The sequence below is a fragment of the Myodes glareolus genome, chromosome 11, assembly GCF_982192425.1.
Source record: "Myodes glareolus chromosome 11, mMyoGla1.1, whole genome shotgun sequence".
Lineage (NCBI taxonomy): Eukaryota > Metazoa > Chordata > Mammalia > Rodentia > Cricetidae > Myodes > Myodes glareolus.
In genome coordinates this window covers 15003847-15026298 of record NC_142036.1, presented here as the reverse complement: position 1 = coordinate 15026298, position 22452 = coordinate 15003847, and the positions used below count along the sequence as shown (strand labels likewise).

The following is a 22452-nucleotide window of genomic DNA, read 5'->3' as shown; positions in this document are numbered from 1 at the left end:
GGCCTAAGGCAGTCTAGAGGGCGTGCTCAGTTCCTCTGGAGGACTGGGTCTGCTCTGAGTCCCCGCAGCACGCGGGTGGGTGGGCTGTCTCTGTATCAGGGTTTCAACTTCAGGGAGCCTGCAGCTGTAGTTCCGCTCCTGGTACCTTTAGATCACAAGTGAGTGCCAGTCTCCGGTGAAATTGGCTAAATCAGCCTGGCCCCACTCAGAGGGTCTAGACCTCTGGGATCTATGCTGGGATCAATGCTGGGATCCCAGGGTGTAGGGGCTGCTGGGGCAGGAGAAGGGCCCTGATTGGGCTTTCTGGAAGTTCTTGGCCTCTGCACTAGGTGAGGCAAACCCAGAAAGCCCGCCCCATTCATGAGGCCCCACCCCCTATGGCTCCAGCCCCATCCCCAGCAGACATCCTTCCTGCAGCAAACTCTACAAGTGTCCCGCTCTCTACTTTGAAGGCGACTCCTCCTCCGCCCCGAGGTCCAGCCCCTACCTCCCGCACCAACCAGAAGAGCCCCAGGCCTCCAGCAAGCCCCACCCTGAAGGCCCCACCGCTTCCCAGTATTACTTTGCCTTTGGCTCAGTTCCCACTGAGGAGTCCGCTGTCCTAGCCATGGCTCGCGCTACCGGACCTGAGCGGCGGCTGCTGGCCATCTACACTGGCGGCACCATCGGCATGAGGAGCGAGGGTGGTGGTGAGTCAGCGTACCCACGCCCTAGGCAGAATGGCCTCAGGGCCTGGTCACTTGGGAGCTCTAGGGCTCTCCCTTGCTGGGGTCGGGGTGAGGGGGGGGACACTTCCTCCCTCCGGTGGCTGGGAGTCTTGAAACCCGGTCCCTGGAAGGGGTGAGGGGCATGGTAACACTTCCCGACCTGAAGTGTCCCGAAGCCAGGGGACACAAGGACAGAGGAGGGAGCTGGGAAAACTGCTCTATTCTGTGCCCAGGGCGTTGGGAAAGATGCTGGAACATTCCACACCTTCGAACCCTTAAAAGAAAGTCCTTGAGGTGTGCTTGCTTCTTTGGGGTGGAGGGTGAGGCACCAGCAAAACTGCTTGCCTGCTCTCTCCCCTCAGAGAATCCTTAGTTTTCCCAAGGTAAGGGCCAAGCTCGCCTGCCCTCTATGAGCTTGGGCACTAGGGTCAAGGTCATCCAGACTGTTGGAAGACCGTCCTCTGACAACGTCCTGCTGCCTCTGGTTGGGACACCCTGGTGAATGCCCCCACTAGCAGGTAGGACCATGGCCAGTTTGCTTGGCCTTCCCCTGAGTGATGGATAAAGTAATGACACCCATTAAGGAGCTGAAGCCTAGAGAGAGGGTCAGGTACTGCCCCTGGGTCCCAGGGTACAGTGGATGCGGTTGGGCTGTGTTGGGGCTGCTCTGAGTGAACTCCTTTGAGAACACAGAGGCTCCTGGAAGGAGTGGCTGCTGGACCCAGGAGAAAGTGTGGCCAGACCAGGAGCAACAGTGCAAGGGGAATGAGGGAGGAGCCAGGAGATGGCTCTGCAGCCAGGCCCGCTCTGCCTCTTGTTGCTTCCCCTCTAGGCCTGACATATGGGCACTTTCAGTCTTGTTGTGCTCAACCGGGATGTCCTAGCTAAGGAACACGCGAACTCTGACTGCAGTCCCACCTGTGGTGACACTGTGCCCCATGCCCCCATGGGTGTTCCCGTGTGTTCATCGTGTGCTAGGCTTCACTGAAAGGCAGCGAGGGCATGGTGGTCAGGAAAGCTACAGACTCTGATGGCCCAAGCCCAGGTGCAGTGAGGTGTGGGTTTTCAGATGGATTAAGATCTTCTAGACCTTCAGAAGGCTGCTCCGTGCTCCGGGGTCTGCGAGGCCTGGGAAGAGGTAGTGACTGGCAGGCAGCTACTCTAGAAGCCCCTTCCTCGGAGTGGCAGACACTCCACCCAAGGAGCTCAGAGTGACCAGCAGTCTTCCCCGCGGAGGTGCAGGCAGCTCCCAGGGCAGCATCTTCTGGCTCAAAGCTGAGGGCTCTGCTCCCGGACCAGCTGCTTCCAGGCCTTCATGGGACCCCACATCCTGCAGCCGCTCACCTGTTCCCTCTTCAGAACAACTTTAGGGAGCCCTGGGCTTAGACCCCAAGGACATGGGAGAACTAGAAAAGAGGTCTGGCTTTTGCTGACTGGGACACAGGATCTACACTCATGAATGAGTAGCCAGTGCTGGGACTTGGAGCCCTGGGGTCTGCCTCAGGCGTGGCCGAAGTCACCTCTTCTTGAGAGACAAAGGTGTGAAGTGGCCTTGATTTTCTCTGAAGGGAAAGGTCTCCAGGAGTGGGCAGAACCAAGGCATGGCAGGTTGAGGATAAACCTATGCCTGAAACCTGAGGCTCAGGCCTGTCCCAGTCTGTGTGCCCAGCTGTGGAGGTTGCTGAACTGTGGGCTGCAGGCCCTGGATGGCCTGCCCTGGATGGCCCCACTGGTATAAATGATTAACCAGCTTGGCCCTGCTTCTGTGGGCCCTGGCCCCTGGTAAGTGGGAGTGGTGGCTTTCGCTGCAGAGGAGCTGTGTAGATTGTCGCTGTTGGGACAGCTTGTGTGTCTGCTGGTAAACACTGCCTAACACTGTGTGGCGAGCCTTGCCAGGGCAGGAGAGGGCAGAGGTACAGCATGGCTCACCTCTTCACCACCCCTTCCAGGGCTCTGTGAAGACGTCACAAGTCAAAAAACAACATGCCGCAAGCCTGGACCCAGGCATGTGTGGGTGACACATGGGCACTGTGTTAGCTAGGGTATACCTCGCGCCTGCTGCCTTTTGAGCCATTCCTTGCAACCACCACGGAGGGGCAGCCAAGCTTCTGTACAGAGTAGCCAAGGTTGCCTCCTGCCTAGCGGTCACAGCTGGCCCCAACCATAGACTCTTGTCAGTCGGGTTGATGCCCAGTATGATAGTTGCACAGGCCATGACGTGGTTCCAGGTAGGGTGGGGTCAGCATCCTAGGGTTGTACATTTTGGGGGTGCACTCCATAGGAAAAGAATGCAACTTACACTATCAGAGTTAGGTGAAAGTCAGTGTTCACACTGAAAGAAATCACAGCAAATTCCACTTTAAAACACTGTTGCGGAATCCAGAAGAATGGCCTCGTTGGTGGCTCCTGTCCTCCGTCACACTTTTTCCCTTCCTAGGACCTTGTCACATGGTAACAAGTTTATGTTCTTTCCTCTTCAGAAAGAAAGACATAGGAGAGTTTAGCTTTCTCTTGGCTGGTTTTGATGCTTCCCAGATGCCATCCTTCAAGGTGGGGCTCTCAGTCCGTAACCCCTCAATCCTGTCCATTCTGACCTCACCAGTGTGCCATGTGTCCCCAGGAGCCATTGCCCATGGTCAGAGACAACGTGTCCATCATCCCCCAGCCTAAACACCCATCTCACCTGCCCCGTAGGTGACTTCCAGGTTTCCATGGCTACTCCAGTGCCATCTGCTGTCAGGGGAGCTCATGTGGAGAGCAGAGGTCCCAGTGTCCTGAGACTGCCAACCAACCACATGGAAAGCCTTAGGGTCCGTCCCTCTTTCTGGAGACAAAGTTTAAAGTCTCAAGGCCTTGAAAGAGAACTCTTCCTACTCCTCCTCCACCTTCTGGTGGCTGCCAGGGTCTGTCATTCTTCCTGTCTGCAATGCGACAGCACCTCTATTCTGTTTGCTACATTGTCAGGGGACAGTCTCTATGTGTGTCCGTGCTCCCCCAACCTGAACACACGGGCGGTCCTTTCGAGCTGCCCTCCCAGGATATTAGACACAGTCATACCTCCAGAAACTTAGTCACAAAAGACAAATGTGATCCTGAGTGGCTTGGGTGGCTCCTGCATGTGGAGGCAGGCTGATGTCCTGGTCATACCTGGGGTGGCTCTGGGGGCCCAGGGGGCTGACTGGACATTCAGGGTTCATCAGTTTTCTGAGCTCTGTCCATGAAACATTTCCATAAGTGGCAGCTACAGCAGCAGACAGCAGCAACAGCAAACTGCACCTATGAAGTTTTACGAACTCTGTACCAGGTTCGGGGGGGGGGGGACGGGGGAGGGTGCTGGGAGACAAGGGGTGCCTATTGAACCTGGGGGCATGCAATGGTGGGGAACAGATTTGTCAGCTCCGAAGTCTGCAGGGCTCCTGACCTGCACCTGGGAGAAATGGGAGCCCTTCTGATTTGTGTTTAACTTGTGACCATGTTCTCAAGAACCAGGTCCAGCCGGCATCAGTAAAAGGCCGACAGGCAGCGGCTGGAGCTGCAGGCTAGCTGGGTACAGGAGACAGGGGTGATCCTCCTATGGGAGGAGGGGCTGGCAGGGGCCTGGGGCTGCCTGGAGTACCCTTATACTTACCCTAAGAAATAGGACGTAGCCGAGAGTATACTTGGGGAAGGTGGAGCCCTGGTCAGGTGGTTGGCTGGATGCCCACCATCCCTGCTGACAGGAGGCTGACACAGGCATCAAACCTGCTTGGAGTCTGGCACTCCTGAGGCCCGCAGGTCCGCAAGCAGGGCCAAGCCCTCACCTTGGTGCTCCTCGGCTCCAGCCCCATGTTCTGGGGTGAGTTACTGGCAGTTTGATTCAGGCGTGGTGTGGTGTGGGTAGCCTGCTGGGTCTACTCCCCGCTGGCCCTGACCAGAGATAGGAGATCCTCCCCAGAGCCCTCAGAAGTGTATGTCCTCACAACAGCACGTGTAAGTATGCGGTCTCGTGGCAAAGGCATCTGCAGATGTGAGAAGAGGCCAAGGGAGTCTGGCTTTGAAGATGGGGAATAGGGTAATAGTTGGAATTGAGCCCAGTGGACAAGGGTCCCTATGCCTGCAGCATGTGAGACTGATTCCGTAGTCAGGCCTTGGCTGCAGAAGCTCTGGCGGCAGGTGTAGCATGTCCATCCAATGCTAGGAAATGGTGGCCAGGCTGTCGAAGGACCAGGGTCTCGGCAACGGTGATGCCGCCATAGGAAAGGGTCTAGGCAGCAGAGACTGAGGCTGTGACTCAGTGACATCCAGGCCTGCCACACCACTGCCTCCTCCCAAGGTCCCATGTGCTTCTCTGGGGACTTTTTTGTCTTCACTGCTGTGCGCAAGGATCAGGCATGAGGGGCGTCTCACACGGGCCTTGAGAGAGGACTGCCTGAGGTTACCCAATCTGCCCAAGGTCACAGAGCTAGCCGAGGGCAGCGTAGAGCGACAGCTGGGACTTCGCTCTTGTCTCCTGGGACTTGTTTTCTGCCAGGCAGTAGTGCCCTTTAGGGTGTCCTATGAGCAGGGTTCACACTGTTCACCTAGATCCAGGTTTCAGGGATTTCTAATGCTGCAGGCTGGGTTGGGGGCATTTGTGTGCTTGGCTCTCTTTTAGGGGACAGTGCCGGGGCCTGAGCTGGACCTTGGAGGAGTTGTACACAGTCCATACCCTCTGGAAGCCTTGAGCTGGTCAGGGGGTTAATGGGAAGGGCATTATGACCTTGGCACCAGAGATGACTTCCCAGAGGGGTTCCCAGAGGGCCTTGAAGTACCTGTTGAATGAGAAATGGGGGCAGGCAGGGGCAGTGCCAACAGGTGGGGGTAGAATTGTGAGTGTCCATGACAGTCCCTGAGTCCAGTCCTGGAGGGGGTCTGGCCCGATGGACTCCTCTTGGTGCGGCGTACAGACAGATTTGGTACAAGCAGAGGCAGGATGGGGCAGAGTGGTGCTTAGCGCTGCTGAGACTGCCTGGGTTTGAGACCAGAACTCAATCAGGAGTCAGCTCCAAAGGACAGTGCCAAAGCTTCCGGATGAAACTGTTACCTAAGTTCCCAGGGGCCTTGGTGGCAGCTGTGGCCCAGCCCAGCCGAGGCCTGGCCCCTGCCGCAGTCCAGGACCTGACACCCAGGAAAAAGGGATGGAGGTCTGACTGTGGGAGTTGGTACGGCCTTGGTCTGGAGCCCACACTCTGCTTGGACTCTGCCTGCAGTGCTGGTACCTGGGAAAGGCCTCGCTGCTGTCCTGAGGGCGCTTCACATGTTCCACGATGAGGAGTACGCCCAGGCCCACCACCTGCCCGAGGATACACTGGTGCTGCCGTGAGTGCACGTACATTCTTTCGGGCCCAAAGCAGGGACGGTGTGCAGCTCTCCTGGGGTGGAGAGGGTAGACAGGGCCTGAAGCCAGAGGGTATAGCCTCTGTTGTCCTGGAACTCCCATGTGAGCCATCTGCATGAGACATCCCTGACACTTCTTGAGCTCCTGGACCTTGTACTGGAGGTGGCATGTGTACTGCGTTGTATCTGCGGCTCAGCGCACTGCCTTCCACCTCTCCTCCCCACTAAGCTGAGCCCGCGGGGCCAGGAGTAGAGGAAGCTCTAGCAAGCATGGTGAGGATACCCGCGTCTAGGTACCAAACCTATAAAGAGAGCCGGGGCTGACCCAGGGGCCTCTCCCTCTCCAGCATGGCTGTCTTGTGTATCCTCGCTGTACTCAGCTACCTTACGCCCTTCACAGCTGAGCGAGGTAGACGTCTGCTCTACAGGAGCAGGTCTGAACTGGTGTAGGGGGTGACCCTGCTCAAGGCCAGCCTGTCTGCCCAGTCTTTGTCCCTGAGAACTCTAGGTGGAAGGGAGGCTGGTCTTGAACACACAATGTGAGACTTGCCTATGAGGTGGAGCCCATCCACACTTATCACAAAGCCCCTTCCACACGGTGGGGGATGGGGTTGCCAGGCACAGCCCCAGCCATATCCCAACACCCCACAGTCTACTCCCTAGCCCCATCTAGGATGCCACAACCCCGCCCATACCCTAGCTGGAGAGGGCAGTGGAGGTGGGGCAGCATGGGAGACAGGTTCTGCCTTCTGCAGCCCGGCCAGTCCTGATCAGAGGATCCTCTACACGGTGCTGGAGTGCCAGCCACTCTTCGACTCCAGTGACATGACCATCACTGAGTGGGTTCAGATTGCCCAGATCATAGAGGTAGAGGGTGAGAGTGTGGGCGGGGCTATGAGGCGTGGGTGGGGCTGGAAGGCTGGATTGGACTGGAAGGTGGCACTCTAGCATGTGGGCAGGGGGAGGTTAGGGTGCAGGAGGGGCTGGAATATGGGAGGAACAGGGATATGGGAAGGGTGGGGTGTGGGAGGGGCTGATGTGGGTGGGACTGGAGGGCAGGGCAGGCTCCCTGCAGAAGCACTGGGTAAGTGAATAACTGTGGGCTTGTGGTCGAGTCTGTCTGTCCACCTGAGATCTGGCGGTGACCTACAGGGCAGCGCAGCCTCAGGAAAGTACTGGGTCCTGGGCCACACACTGTGCACAGTCTGTCACACGAGTAGAGGCTGGTTGCTCATACTATTGGCCTGTTCCAGTTAGTAATGTGGGGTCTCACAGGCTTTGTGGGCCTGACTCACCCCCACGATCCCAACCTTAGAGTTGCCTTTCTGCTTTACCCTGGAGCCGCCCCCGCCCTCCTTAGCTTGCCTCTTCTCCCAGGCTCCCAGACCTAGCTAAGTGCAGGCCTCTGAACAGGGCATTCTGGGCTCTGCATCCTCTGACTGGCCCCAGTCATATACTTGTCAGCTACCTAGAAGACAGCCGCCCCTACTGCCAGCTCTGAGTTGCCCATTTCAGGAGCCAGGCCATTAGTGGGCACTTCCAGACTAGGTTATGGTGGCTCAGGGCCATCTTCCTCACTTGTGACTGACAGGGTCTCAGGCTAGGTCCAGGTGGTGTTTTTCTGTCGTGAAGCTAGGCAAGCCATCTTCTGGGCCCCGACCCAACTGCCTGGTGCTCTTCATAGCAGGCTGCTAAGCCGCTGTACCTCATATGGCCAGCAGAGGGCACTCCGCTCCACGAGACTTGCTAGCTCCTGTGTTTTGTCTTTCAATGAGTCAGGAGGCTCTGGCAGGAGCCTCAGCCCTCAGAACTGTTGTCTTGGCAGCCATAGCTTTGGCTAGCATACCACCAGGAAGTGATGGTCAGAGGTGACCAGCATGGACAGTTTGCTCCTGGGAGGCACCAGCTGGAAGTCTGTGGAGCTGTTCCCAGAAGTGTCCAGAGTCCCTGGGACCCACATTCCCTCATTCTTTAAAGCAAGTTACAGGGACTCCAAGCAGAGACTGACCTTCCAGACAGGGCCTGCAGGGGGAGATGAAGTGATGCCACACCAAGCCCTCTGCCAACATTCAGGCCTTTCCTCTTTCTCATGGCCTGTGAGGGGGTAGCTGCCTGCCACCATGTTCCCCGGAGAAGGCCTGTGGTCGAGAGCCCTGGTCTGCCCTGAGATCTTCCCTTCCAACAGAGACACTACACACAGTACCAGGGCTTTGTGGTCATCCACGGCACGGACACCATGGCCTTTGCCGCCTCGGTGCTGTCCTTCATGCTGGAGAACCTGCAGAAGCCTGTGATCCTCACCGGGGCCCAGGTAATATGTCTCGGCGGCACAGAGCAGGCCTTGACCAGCCCTGGCTGCTGCCCGGGCACCTGTTTCCAGCACCATTCCTGCGGTGTGATTCCAGTTAGGGTCTCTCTAGACACTTGAGGCGTTGGCCCTGCCTGGAGTTGGCCACTTCACTCCTGCTGAGCTCCTACAGTCCCTGAGACAGGGGACCTACTGGCTCCTGGAGGTCTTGTCCATTGAGGCCTCAAGAGTACCCAGAGCTGAGCCCCTTACAGCCCTGCCACGTGGGGTTTCCTTTCTTTCCTCTTCTCCCTAATGGCTTCATGTCTGCTACCATCTAAGACTCAGCATGGTAGACACACACTGAGCAGTACAGGGGGAGACTCCCTCACCCCCAACCCCGTTCCTCTTCTCTCTGTTGCTGTCCCTAGCAACCCTCACATATGACATCCCCTTCTCTTGTCCTAACCTGCTGTGCCCTTCCCCAAACCAAGGTCAATGGAATGCTATGGAAAACAACTCTCTGAGTGAAGGCTGTCTTGGGGTTTCTGATACTTATGGGTGACCATTAGAGCGATCCTACCCAAGTCCTTCACAATCCTTCATGGGGCAGAGGCCAAGACCTCTAGACAGGATGCCAGCACCTGGGTCCTTTTGAACACAACCTGAGGGAGGTTCCACCAGGCAGGCGTGGGCCCAACTGGCCCCCACGGGAGACCTCTTGCCAGAGTGCCAGGTGCTGTTGGGAGTGGTGGCTCAGTCTCTCCCTTTCCCCAGAGAAGCACATAGTACAATAGCCCGACTTGGAGAAGACCCATGACAGCATCCTAGCCTTTGTTCTTCCCAGGGGCAGTGAGGTCCAGTGTGCTTAGGCTCTCCCCTGCTTGTGCACCGTAGGAGGATGCGCAGTGCACCCCCAGAGGCTGCACTGACAACTGCCTGACCATTCTCCGGCCAGAGTCTCTCTGCATGTCCCGCTTCAGTCCTGCCCGCTGTGTCCTCTTGGGCACTGCTCAGCCGCTCCCAGCGTGGTCTGTGGCACACGTAGGCAGTGGAGGGACAAGCCAGACTACCCTGCGTGCCTCAGGAAGGACACTGTCCAGCAGCCCACCCAGCTGCTGCTCTGGGTCCCCTGCCTGGCTCCCAGCTCTTGGGGTAGTGAGGAAGCTGGGCTTTGCAGCCGTGTGGACCGGGGGCCAGAACTGGACCGGGGTGCCTCCTGGTCGCTTCCCCTCTGTGGCAGCCAAATGGAGAGGTCAGGGTGCTCAGAGAAGGTTGGCACTGTCAGAAGAAACGCCAGGGCTTCCCAGCCCTGGGAGTTGGCTAACTGCCCCAGACCCTGTCTCAGCTTCTCTCCCTGCCTGAGCCTGAGAGGTTTCCAGGAGTTGGGGAGCCGGGTATGTCCTGGCTCCCCAGGCCTCAGACACCTCTCTGACATCTCCCCAGGTACCTATCCATGCACTGTGGAACGATGGCCGTGAAAACCTGCTGGGCGCTCTGCTCATGGCTGGCCAGTACATCATTCCTGAGGTATCTGGCCTGGTTACAGGAGCGGCCTGGGTGGACGGTGGGACAGTGAATGTCAGAGAGCTTGTGGTTCTGGCCCACATGGGGACCCACAGGCCGGAGGTTGGAACGGTCTTGAAAACATGTGTCCTTCACATGGAATTGACAAAACTAAGGAAAGGAAGCGGTCCCCCACCGACACTCGTCAGCAGCCAGGTTTTATGTTGTAGATATTCTACACTTGTGTTGTATACATATACGTGAGTCCATGGAAGTGGACTGTGCCCACCTTAGCCTATGGAGTCTGTTGTGGCCCTCCTCATGGGCTCCCTGCCTCACCTGGCAGAAGAAGAAGAAAGACAGGTGGATCTCTTACAGGCCAGGAACCGCTTTGTCTTTAGCAGTCCTGGAGACTGGTGGTGTTAGGGTTAGGCATTAGGGAAGAGCAGCAGGCAGGTCAAAGGTCACGCCCAACCTCCTTCACCCTAGAGGAGTCTCTGCAGTCACTGGCTCCCCATACATGGGATCTGAGCTCAGCAGCACCAGCGGAGAAGTGCTGGCTGGAGAGCCAGGGCCTCCCTCAGCCGTCTGTGCACTCAGTGCCCAGGCTTCCAGGGTCGCGGAGGACTGGGGCCTTCACTGGGCAGGTATTGGCTAGAAGGACCCTGCCTGCTGGTTACCTTCCAGGTTTGGTGTGTTGGCGGTGGTGGGGTTGGGGAGAGCTGGAGGATGTCAGGGGCCAGCTCTGAGTTGTTGTCTTTCCCTCCACAGGTCTGCCTATTCTTCCAGAATCAGCTCTTTCGGGGCAATCGGACAACCAAGGTGGACGCTCGGAGGTTTGCAGCCTTCTGCTCCCCCAACCTGCCCGCTCTGGCCACTGTGGGTGCAGATATCACAAGTAAGGGGATCTGAAAGCAGGGCCCGCTACCTGGGAGTGAGAAGGGGGACCCTGGGGTCTTCTTGTGTAGAGGTGAGAAGCCTCTGTGATGAACATAGGCTCAGAGCTGGGGTGTCTGGCTCTTGTGGGTACTGTCACACCACATGACCCCCAGCCGGAAGTCCCTCTCTGTGACAGTCTGTGGCTCTCCTACACACACTGCTCCTTCTGAAAACCTAGCTTTTTGGTCCTGGGGCTTCCATAAGGGCATAGCAACTCCTTACCCTAAGTGTGGGCAGCCTCTGATGCCAGTCGGGCCTTGACTCTAGTGGCCCCAGCTTTTCCATCTTAGATATAAACCTGAAGGGCCTCCGTCTCTCCGAAATCGGGGCATCTGCCTCCTGGTCCTCCAGGCCTGTCCTGTCCAGGTGTAAGTCTGATCCTGGGACAGGTACACTATTGCCCACTGGTGCCTGATTCTCGAGTACCCAGACCTGCCTAGTAACTGAGGTTCTGGTCCCTGACCTATTCTTTGTGTAGTTCTATCCCAAGACCTGTCTCAGGCAGGTGCTTTCGGGGATGATCTTCCACCTGGGAGTCTTGCACCTAGTAGGACTGGGCTCCATGTGCTTGATCAGGTCGGGTTGTCAGTCTAGAGCCAAAGCTGCTCTTCTGACAGGACAACTGACAGGGTCTCAGCTCTCTAGGAGGGCAGCGGCAGCTCTCACCCACACTGTGCTTCTGCTGGAGCACGGCAGGTCCTGTGGGTGGGACACAGCATTGCTGGGACCTGCAGGTGTCTGTTCTTGGTATTCTTCCTGTGTATCAGAAGCTAAGGTTCAGGAGTAGACCCTCCTGAAAGGAGGCTACTACTTCCTCAAAGCCTCCTCTCTTCCCTACCTGACAGAACCAGGGTCTCAGCTCATCCTGGCTTCCCACCTGCATGCTCTTTCCTGCCACCCACCTGGAATCTTCTAGGTAGTGAAAATCCCCAAGCTTGCACCCCAGTGGCTCTGGGGTGGCAGAGGTCCACTTGCTATCTGGGGCGGGACCTGCTGAAGCTTCTTCGAAGGGCCTGCATTAGATGGGACCTGACTATTATCCCATGTTGGCACCAGTGGCCCAGGGAGCAGCGACTGTGGGCACTGCCCTGCAGCTCAGCTCTCCAAGCCTGAGTCACTTCTTACCCGGGCTCAGGGTTGGAGCGTCCTGTGGGCAGAGAGGCCTTCACCCTGAATCTAAAAGCCTCTGCCATGCTGGGACACCTGGACTGCAAGCCCAGCCCACCGGTAGCTTCCCTAGCCCAGAGCTGAGGCTCACTCTCAGTGCCAGCCCAATATCCTGATGTACCATCCTGCGTGTGTGGGTGTGTGGGAACCTGCACCTCCCCTTCTTGCTATTGTCAGGCTGCCCAGCCGGTTCTGACACCTCATGTTGAGAAATCTGGGGTTCTGCTCAGGGTGTGGCAGTGGGGCCCTGGGACAGAGTCCTGATGATCTCTGCGACGCGGGCCTCCCACAGGCTGCCGCCGGCACTTCATATATCTTCTGGGACGTGAGGGGAGCCGGGGACCATCCCTGAGCTGGCCTGCTTATTCCTGTGTGTCTGTGCCACCCCCGTTGTCCTTACTCCCAGTTACTTCTTCCAGATCTGCCTCTGCTGGGAAGCCCTCCCATCCCACCGGAGCAGAGGAGCTAAGGGAAGGTTCTCTCCTGCTGGGAAGGTGCCCCTTGATCTTGTTGCCCACTGGCTAGGAGTCTTTTTGCCATGCCTTTGACACACAGACACGTGGAACTCGGTGCCCTTCTGTTCATGGGAGCCCCCTGCCTCCCAGAAACCACCAGGCCACCTGGGATACTAAGGCCAAGGGCAGACCTGACGACCAGGTTAGGTATGCAGGGGCTATTAAAGCGCTGACGTGGCAGCCAGGGTGAGTCACTGCTGCCTTCCCCTTTATGTTCCAGAGTCCCCGTGGGGAGGACTTGAAGATCCTAAGGAGAGACTTCCTGACTCATAAGGAGGGTGGCTGTCCATGGGGCAGTCCTTTGTCTCGTGCAGCCCTTCTCTGCAGCCATAACTCTTCTGGTGGCAACCAACCCCCACCCCCAAACCTTATCTGCCTGCCCAGCTGAGATGCACAGCCCTAAATTAAAGGACATCTCATGCTGCCATTGTGTGAGCTGATAGATGCCGTAGCTGGTCGGGTGGGCAGCTCGCTTGAGGACCCTGCTCCCCCTCCTGCCCCTCCTTCCCTCATCCCTCACCCCTCAGTGTGTGTTCAGAATATTGTCCAGTTGATTATCACATGTGACCGCTCTGGCAGACACAGCAGCCAGGCCTCCTGAGTCAATGACCCCTACACTCTGCATCGGGTCAGGGGGACAGCGCATGGGCAGTTGTGGAGGAGGTGCCTGACTTCTGTGCATAGCTCCTCAAGGGAGGCCATTCCTCTTTCCAGGACTTAGTTTTCCTGGGCTGAACTGGAGGACCCCGGGTGCCATTTAATACAGAGAAGTCACCAACATCCCATCTCTGTTGGGCTGGAGGCATCCGAGTGGCCAGATTCATGAGGTGCAAGGGATAGTTTGCCATGCTTATTCATGCCCACAGCTAGGTCCTGGGCATTGACCTTACAGTGACCTTTGACCCAAAGGACAAGGTACTCATCTGGAAGGTCACCTGTATGACTGTGCTCAAGGGATGCTGATCCCATGTTCCTGCTGCTCTCTTTCCTCCCCGGCCTGGATGTGGGAGGGATGATGGGCACCGCTAGGACCCCAGAATTTGGGGGGTAAATTTGAAGGTGTTTGTCGAGAAGATCAATTAATTTACTTGGTAGACAGTGGGCATAGGAGGTCCCCAGTATGCAGCAAGAGGGCCACAGCTAGGCTGTTTGTCAGAGGACGCGGCCTGGCCTTCCCCTGGGACTAGCAGACTGCAGCTCCAGTCTTAGCACATGCCAGTCCCTTTGCCGGGAGTTCTGCGCTCCACATACACTCTTCTTCAGCACAGGCTGGCTTGTCTGCCCTTCTCCCTCATCCGTCAGCCATGATCCCCAACCCTCAGCCCCATCACCCTGGTCACCACCTGTATTAACACTGCTTGGCTAGTGATCTTTCTCCTGACACCTCCTCCCAGCCCATGGGCTTGCTGTGGAGCCTGGCATCGGCCTGAGGGAGACCAGGATGGGCAGAGAGGGTGGGCAGGGGACCCTGGAGGCGAGCTGGGCTGCAGCCGCCTGTGACCTGCAGCTTTGACTCTTGTTCTCTGTCCTCAGTCAACCGCGAGCTGGTACGGAAGGCCAGCCAGAAGGACCGTCTTGTGGTGCACAGCAGTATGGAGCGTGATGTGGGCCTGCTGCGTCTTTACCCTGGGATCCCTGCCTCGCTGGTAGGGAAGCCTGAGGGCCTGCCGCCGTAGTGCTCTCCACAGCTCCCATGCCTCCCAGGGCCCTCCAGGGCTATAGACTTCTCCCGCTGTCTCAGCCCTTTCTCAGACTATGGTCTACAAAACATGTCAGCCTACCCGTTTGTGCACCTTTCTTTCTCAGCTGGACTCAGCTCTTCCTGGGCTGACGTCTAGTCTGCTTGGGTGCAAGGCTGAGCACTTACGCCAAATGTGGGCTTCTTTGTGTGGACACTTGATGTGGGAGTGGCCGCAGAACCCCACTTTCTACTGCTCCTGTTTTCCTTTCAGACAGGGTCTTAGCCTGTAGCCCAGGCTGGCCTGTGTGTCCTCTTCCTGCCTCAGCCATGCTCGATCTCTGCCTCTTCTTGTCATGTTTGTGGCCCTCCCCCGCTTCCTGTCATCAGCCTCTCAGTACCAGCTGTTCCTTTGGTGACTGGCGCCTCCCTTACCTGTTATACAGGATGCTGGGCAGACACAAAACTGTCCTCTGTTCTTTGAATGGAATTGTCCAGCCTGGGGGAGTCTGGGCAGGGCCCTGTCTAAGGGCCTTCAAGTGTCAGGAGCCCAGCTCCTCCATGCTAGCACTAGAGGGGTAGGGGGATATCAAGGCTCAGCTCTCCCCACAGTCAGAGAGAGCCAGGCTACCCTGAGAGGGAAGTCAGACAGTTGGGAAGCCAGGACAAGCCCTGTTTGCTGTTCTTGCTGGCTAGAGCTCCCCCAACCTGTGTCCTGCCTACACAGGTCCGGACCTTCCTGCAGCCCCCACTGAAAGGGGTGGTCATGGAGACCTTTGGCTCTGGGAATGGGCCCACCAAGCCAGACCTACTGCAGGAGCTGCGGGTGGCATCTGAACAAGGCCTGATCATTGTCAACTGTACCCATTGCCTTCAGGGGACTGTGACTTCGGACTATGCGTCTGGCATGGTAGGGGGAGACAATGGGCCTGGGGAAAGGTAGTGAGACAGCTTGTGTGTCTGGATTCCCCTTCCCCTTAGCCAGGGGAGGTGTCTGACCCAACCTCCTTCTGCCCTCTCACAGGCCATGGCAGGAGCTGGCATTGTTTCAGGCTTTGACATGACATCAGAGGCTGCCCTGGCCAAACTGTCCTATGTGCTAGGCCAGCCGGGGCTGAGCCTGGATGACCGGAAGAAGGTGTGTATACCCATGCACTATTCCAGGAACTAGAGCACCTCTGTGTGCACATGCGTGCCTGCTGACTCCTGAGGGCTCTTGGGGTGGGCCAGGAGTGCTTGTGTCTGTTTTGGAAGTGGAAGGCGCATTCCCTGTGGGAAGATAGGGCCAGTGCTGATCCAGGTCACCCAGTTCACACCCTTACGCTCCTCTGGGTTCTGAGTACCAGTTCAGCTCCCCTACCCCATTGCTCCTCACACCCTGTCCTGCTTCCTGCTTCCTCCTTCCCAGGTGGGACTCAGACTCACAGGGCTCCAGGCCCCTAGGCTGCCAGACCCTGAGGCCTTAGAAAACCCTGAGCTTATAGAAAAGGGGGCAGTGTTAGCCTTCTTTGGGGGATTGGTGGGGTCACACTAAGCCCTTGTATGGGTAGAGCACTGAGGTGGCCTGCCAGCCCTGTGGCAGGCCCATCTCCCTGCCAGGGGGATCCGGATCCTCTCAGCTGGTCAGGACTCCCTGGTGCTGTGCCGCCCCAGCCTACCAGCTTGTGTCCTGTTCCAGCTGCTGGTCAAGAACCTTCGTGGGGAGATGACACGGCCTGTGACAGATGAGCACCAGTCCCTGCTGCAAGATGGCATGCTGGGCCACCGGATAGCATGGCTTCTCAGTCTGAATGACAGCCAGGTACTGGCGGCGGTGTAGGGGAGTGGCGGGGCCTGAACACCCTCATGGGATGGCAGGACCCACCATCTACTGCCACTGTCCTGGCACAGGAGGACCAGGAAGGAGGTGCGGGGTGGATGATGAGGATTTGGAGGGATCATAGGATCATAGGATCATAGGAGCTGGGGAAGGGGCCTGTCTGCTGTGTGGAGGTAAGAGATGAGAGCGCCTGCCGCCATAGCCTGTCAGTGCTGGCTTGGAGCTCAGATTGGGGTGAGTCTAAGCAAGGTGAGGGTGCTGTCTGTCCTAGGTGTTGAATAGTCGGGGCTGACTGGGGTCTCTTCAAGACTTTGAGCTGGGGGTTCTAGGCCCCACACCTGCACCTTGGAGTGTGGTCTGATTTCCCAGCTTCCCTCTGCCCTCAATACTTGAGTGTCTAGACCCTGTAGGGCGTGGGGAAGCTGAAGACCCAAGAGCCCAGGAGGTGGCCCCTCCTAAGCAGCCTTATGAACCAGCTGGTTAATTGCTCCATGCTGGCTGTGGGCGGTGACCTATCATTAGGGGGTGGCTGTGTGAGGTTCCTAAACCCTTGAGGGCCCAGCTGGCCAGAAGCTATTGCAAGGCTGTGATTAAGCCAGCCGTGGACGCTGGACAAAGTGGCACTTTGAAGGCCTTCTGGGACCTTGGAGAGCCTTTGGGCAACTGGGTGCTCCCAGAATATTATACCTGTGTACTCAGACCCTTTTGGTGGATGTACAGGGGCGGGGCTGCACCATTTCCCATGCTCCCTTAAGGATAACTTGACTATCATCCTGTCAGCAGCAGAGGCAGGAAAATAAACAGATTTGGGGGGTCAATGGTAGTTCTGAGACAGCACATGAAGGGAACCTGGTGGTAGCCTGGTGACCTGGTCTTTTTTTTTTTCCAGGGCATGGGGACAGGTGGGTTTGTGGGTGGGCATGAGGCTCCTGCCAGAACTCTCCAGTGGGGGCAGTTCTGGCGCTTTCCTTATGTAGTGAGACCACCTGCCCCTGTGTGTGGAAAGTGGAGTCCACATAGTCAGGGAACTGTGGGTGCTGTCTGCTGTTACCCTGTAAATGCTTAGGGCCTCAAAGCGCAGCGGTGGCCCATGTTGCCATTGCCTTCCCATTAGGAGGCTGATGCCATGCAGGATGTCCTGACGTCCAGCCTGGCCCTGGCTGCAGCTCATGCTGGTGACCTAGACACTCTGCAGGCCTTGGTGGAGCTGGTGAGTCTCCTACTGAACTAACAGGTGGGACATGGTTCACATGGATAGAACATTCTCCCCAGGGCCTCACCAACCCTCCGAAGCCACACTGAGCAGTGGGCTTACATACTAACCCGAGGGCCTCGCTGGAAGTGGGTGGAGCTATAAACCACACTTTTATCCTTCCCAAGTCTCTGTGGCCCACCTGACCTTGTGTGACCCTTCTGTGAGGTTGTGTGTCTTGTGTCACCCTAGGGCAGAGACCTCAACCTGAAGGACTCTAGTGGTCAAACCCCACTGCATGTGGCTGCACGGAGGGGCCATGCTGACGTGGTCACCATGCTGCTGCAGAAGGGTGTGGATGTGAATGCCCACAATGAAGATGGCCATAGCCCACTGCTGCTGGCCGTGAGGGGCAGGTACTAAGGGCCTGGATGTGGCAGGTAGTATGTGGACCAGGCAGGAAGGCCAAGCTACACTGTATGACCCGATTGGGGTCCCCATCCTAGAGCTGAGAGCAGTATCGGGTGCAGAGGGCACATGTACAGTGTCGAGGGCTTCCTCCCGTGATCTCTCCTGCGGTACACATGGAGGCAGCTTGTCATGTGGTGTGGCTCTGCCTGGCAGAGTCATCTCCACCAGATCCGCTTCTGGGTTTCTCACAGCATCACACAGCCTGCAGACCCTGGGATGCTTGGGGAGGGGGTTCTGTGGGATGCTCACGGGTGTCTGTACTACTGAATCCCCTGCCCCAGCAGGCAGTACCCCCTCCAGGTTTGACTCAGCCTGATTGGCTCAGGAAATGGCTTAGGGCCCAACTAGACCCCACTGTTCATGTCTGTCGGCCATAACTCATCCACCAAGGGTGGAGTTGGGGCACAACTGACTTGGTTTCCCCAGATCCTATCCTGGACCTAATCAGAGAGGTCACTTCAGGTGTGTAACAGTGGGGGCTGACTGACTGAGGGTAGGAGGAAGTTGCCTTCTGGGGTGCTGTTCCCAGCTGCACCGGGAGACCACCTGTTCAGCCAGCCGACTAGCGCCTTGTGACTTGGGACAGCCTCTGGCTCCAGACATGCTGTGAAGGTGCCCTGGACCTTGAGATGACACCCACCCTAGTGTGGGCAAAGAACCAAGGGACAGTGCTTGTCTGGAACTAGGCTGTGGGGGTCTGGGTGGGAATTTCCTGCCCCTGGCCACCACCAGAGCTGAATGAAGCTGGCAGGGTCTAGGCCACACTGACAATCAGCACTTTTTCATGGCAGGCATCAGGGCGTCATTGGGCTGCTGCGGACCGCTGGGGCTTGCCTATCTCCCCAGGAGCTGGAGGATGTTGGGACAGAACTGTGCAGGTGATGACCTGAGCATCTCTATTTATGGGTCCAGGAAGGCAGTGGGGCTGCTGGGAGGGTCAGATCAGCTAGGCGGGACTGAAGAGGGAGAGCCTGCACCCAGGTGGTCTGGCTTTCAGAAGTACCCCCCTCAAACCCAGTTACAGGAGTACCCAGAAGAACAATCAGCAAGGGTGTGCGTGTCTTGTGGGCTTGGTTGGCATTAAGGGAAAGAGAAGAGCAGGTCTGGGCTGTGGCAATGGGTGAAGGCTGGGATTGGGTGCTATCAGTGGTATGTCCATCCTGTCCAGGGTACGGGTGATAGTCGTGAGACTTCAGACCTATCTGTTGGGACATCTTAGTCTCCCAGCCCCAGTCTCAGGTCCCTACGCTGGTCTGCAGTATCCCAGGAGAAAAGTACTATTACTGAACCACTCCCCGAAAGATGGAGGAATAAGGAATAAGTCGCTCACAGGGGCAATGGGATGAGGGGATGAGGGCCCAAGACGATGGAAGCTGGCCTTGGTTGGCTTTGAAGGGCTTCCTGGGGTAGGTTGGTTTAGGACTGCACCCAGGCAGACCTATTGGTTCCAGTGAAAGATAGGGAAACTGAGGCAGCATGTGGACAGCAGGGTCTGGAACCAGCCATCCCAAAAGACTTTTGCTTTACTGTGGCGGGGCTAACCTGAGCTGCTGGCTGGGCTAACCTGAGCTGTTGGCTGGGCTGAGGTGTGGGAAACCAGTATAGGTGAATTGGGGTGGGGGGCTGGCGGTGCTTCCAGAATGATCCACCCCAGAAATGATACATTGCCACCTGGGGGCTGTGACTTCCTGGACAGGAAGGAGGCATAGGGTCACTTGGGTGTCTTCTTCCCCCAGCTTACCCTGGGAGGGGCCTGGCTCTAGAGTGGAGAGACAGAGCTAGGGAGAGTGAAGACACTGTCCAAGGACAAGGCTATTCACCCAGCTTTCCTCTGTAGGGAAAGTCATTCCTGTAGCTTTCCCCAGCCAGGATGCTTGCTCCTGCAGCCTACCGGGATCCAGGACCACCTTGGATCCTAGACCTCATGGGTTCCCTTCTATAGCTACTGGCTGTCGGCATTTCCTTCTGTCTTGAGACAGGCCAGACATGTCACAGGTCTGCTGTGTTGTGAAATATGAAACTGGATCGGGGAGGGGGGGGGTATGTGCATGCTAATGGATATGTGTGTGTGTGTATGTGTTTATGTGTGTGTGTATGTGCGTGTGTGTGTGCATGCGGGCATGTGTGTATGTGTGTGTGTGTGTGTGTGAGCTCGTGTCCTTGACCTGAGTCACAGTCACGCCCCATATGTGAAACCAGACTCCAGGCCGCCTGCAGCTGGGACTCCTGCCTCAGGGCTGGGTGCTGCTGGATCAGCTGTTTAGGGCAGTCTTTGTAAGAATACCCAGGGCACTGGGAGGGGCACATAAGAAGGTAGGCAGCTGAGGGACCCAGCAAGTTCTGACAGCTTCTCTCTGCCTCCCTGTCCCCCCCTCCCAGGCTGGCATCCAGGGCGGACAGCGAAGGCCTGAGGGCATGGTGGCAGGCAGGGGCTGACCTCGGACAGCTGGACTATGATGGACGTTGTGCCCTGCAAGTAGTGAGAGCCTCCCTCTTGTACACTATGCTGGAGTTCTAAAGGTCCTCAGCTCCTGTCCCAGATCCTGGAGCAGCAGTTGCCCATCCTTTCTAGGGCTATATCTTCCTCAGAATCAACCCAACCCATGGGGTGTGTCCTGTCAGTCCTCAGGGTGGGGGTGGGGCATCAGTCCTGGTGGGCGGGACTTTGCGGCTTCTGGGTGCTGCAGTCCAGGCATCCCACAGATCTCTCTCCCCTACAGGCTGAAGCTGCTGGGAATGCAGACGTGGTGGCCCTGCTACAGAGCTTCACGGACAGGGTCTGTGCCCAGCCCCAGCCCCACTAAGTCCTGGACTGGGCTGATGTCCCCTCAGTGAGCTCCCATTGCTCTGCAGCTGGATCCTGGCACCTACTATCCCAGAGTGTTCTGAGACAGCCTGAGGAGTGGACAGACACATTGTCCCAAGTCTTTCGTGGGCTCTGGGAGGAGCACAGTCTGATGGAGACACAAGCCGCTGGGGCTTCATACAGGCAAGGCTCACCTCAGTCAGACCTTCACCCTACCCAGTTTTGGGCTGGGAGATGGGGAGGGCCTAGGCCCCCCAGCTCACATCTGTTCCCATCGCATTATTTGGCGCCTCTGGAGTTTTGAGAGTGACTGGGCTAACCCTATCTCCTGAGAACAGCTGGACTCCATACACAGAGCGTCTGGGGTGGAGTAGGGGGAGCCCTGCCTCTAGACACATCCTCTGTACCTGGGCCTCTATACCTCCTCAGTAGACCTTGCTTCCTGGAAGTCCTTGGTTCTCAACCGGCCATCCTGCTGCAGCATGGGGTCTTCCTTACTGCCCAAGGGACCTCGGGCACATACCAGCTGCGTCTGCTAAACTGCTTCCCAGCCTGTTGGCATGAGCAGAGTGTCAATAAAGTTGTGGGGACAGCTGCTGCTTGACCTGAATGGGTCTGTGGGCTGTGACTGTGTAAGCATGTGGGGAGGAGGCCCCAGGCTGTGGGGCAGAGAGCTGTCTCCACAGCAGACAGCAATCCACTTAAGCAACCGTCCTTAGGCTGGCCAGGCAAGGTAGGATAGGGTGATATGGGGAAGGCCTGAGTAAGTCCTGCCCCACTGCCATCCCCTCGGGCAGCTTTTGCCCCATCGGAACGTCCTGATTCTTCTCATCTGGAACTAAGTTACTTCTCCCAGGGGCTGAAGGGGAGTGACAGGAAACCTTGGCATTCTGGCAGATACCCCCAAGCATGGGGCATTTCCAGCTTCCACCTTGTTACTCTCTGTGTCCTGGACTGCCTATGTGATCTTGACACTGGTAGGAGCTGCAGGTTTTGGCTAACACACAATGGGACATACTTTAGGGAGGGGGCTCCTGCTCAGCCCGCAGTACACACTGTAAACATCTAGCAAGGACGGCCACCCCAGGCTAATTCCTCAAGTGTGAGACATTAGCCAGATCTTCTGCCACATACAGTCCTCACACTCTTCCTTGCCAGAAGCAAGGAGCTGCCCTGAGCCTCAAGTCTCCTCTACCTTGTGCCTGCATGAGGGTGCACATTTGTCCTTTGGGTCCCTAGACAGGAAAAATCCCAGGCCCCCATGAGAATGTACAACCTACAGATGGTGGGCAGACCCCGAGAGCCGACCCTTGGCATTTGGGTGAGCCAAGCTGAGGCTCCCCTACCCACGCCTTAGGCTCTTCAGCCTGGTTCCCAGGCCCCAGCAGACACTGCCCTGGCAGCCTCCCAGCTCCTCACCCAGACAGGTGTGCTCAGACCTTGCACAACCTGGCAACACCACCTGAGCACAGCAGGGCCCAGAAGCCTTTGCCCCACACCTCAGTGAATCCCTACTGAGTGGGTGGAGAGGGACCAGAGGGCATGAGCGTCAGAAGTCCTGATATCACCTGTGGGCTGAGACTTCTAGGTCCAGAGCAAGGTGGTGAGGCTGTCAGACATGCCTAAGGAAGGTGTGGAAGGTGAGCTCAGCCTGCTGTCCATGAGCAGGCCTTCTCTCTTCTCCCAAGGGACTGGCAGAGCCATTGCTTAGAATACACCACACTCAGTAGATTGTGCAAGCAAGCCCAGGGGACTCCCTTCCCCCATTCTGCTGGATCCCCAGGGCCTTCCGCAGGTGTTGAGCTGCCAGCCGGGAGAAGTCTGTTGGTCACACAGGTTCTGCAGAATTGGGGTAACAAGGGTTAGGGTGCTTCAGCACTTGGGCAGGAATAGGGACTTCTACTAGGCCTGACAGCCAGACCTGGTTCTCAGGGACCTCTCTTCAATGATGAAGAAATGCAGCCTCACATCAGACAGACCCTGGGCTGGCTTCACAGGCTCTGACTGTGC

General features: G+C 57.3%; 1 protein-coding gene across 3 annotated transcripts; it reads left to right on the top strand.

The window, feature by feature from the left end:
* The first annotated feature begins 422 nt into the window (after positions 1-422).
* On the top strand, positions 423-21052 carry Aspg (asparaginase). Of its 3 annotated transcripts, none has more exons than XM_048431407.3 (15): positions 423-689; positions 5936-6044; positions 6818-6929; positions 8248-8373; positions 9796-9879; positions 10627-10753; positions 14010-14122; positions 14882-15064; positions 15179-15292; positions 15833-15955; positions 17088-17183; positions 17418-17581; positions 18428-18514; positions 20016-20115; positions 20357-21052. In XM_048431407.3, the coding sequence occupies exons 1-15, from the start codon at positions 608-610 to the stop codon at positions 20438-20440; spliced, it is 1704 nt and encodes a 567-aa protein (XP_048287364.3). In that variant the 5' UTR covers positions 423-607; the 3' UTR covers positions 20441-21052. The 3 variants fall into 3 exon arrangements, with proteins under 3 accessions (XP_048287364.3, XP_048287365.3, XP_048287366.3); XM_048431408.3 differs by having other exon boundaries at positions 533-689; positions 20016-20156; XM_048431409.3 differs by lacking the exon at positions 423-689 and adding an exon at positions 1100-1225.
* Positions 21053-22452: the final 1400 nt, after the last annotated feature.

Coding starts and splice junctions, on each gene's coding strand:
- Aspg (XM_048431407.3), top strand. CDS start 608: ATGGCTCGCGCTACCGGACCTGAGCGGCGGCTGCTGGCCATCTACACT. Junction 15,065..15,178: donor CGGACTATGCGTCTGGCATG/GTAGGGGGAGAC, acceptor GCCCTCTCACAG/GCCATGGCAGGAGCTGGCAT. Junction 17,184..17,417: donor TGCAGGCCTTGGTGGAGCTG/GTGAGTCTCCTA, acceptor GTGTCACCCTAG/GGCAGAGACCTCAACCTGAA.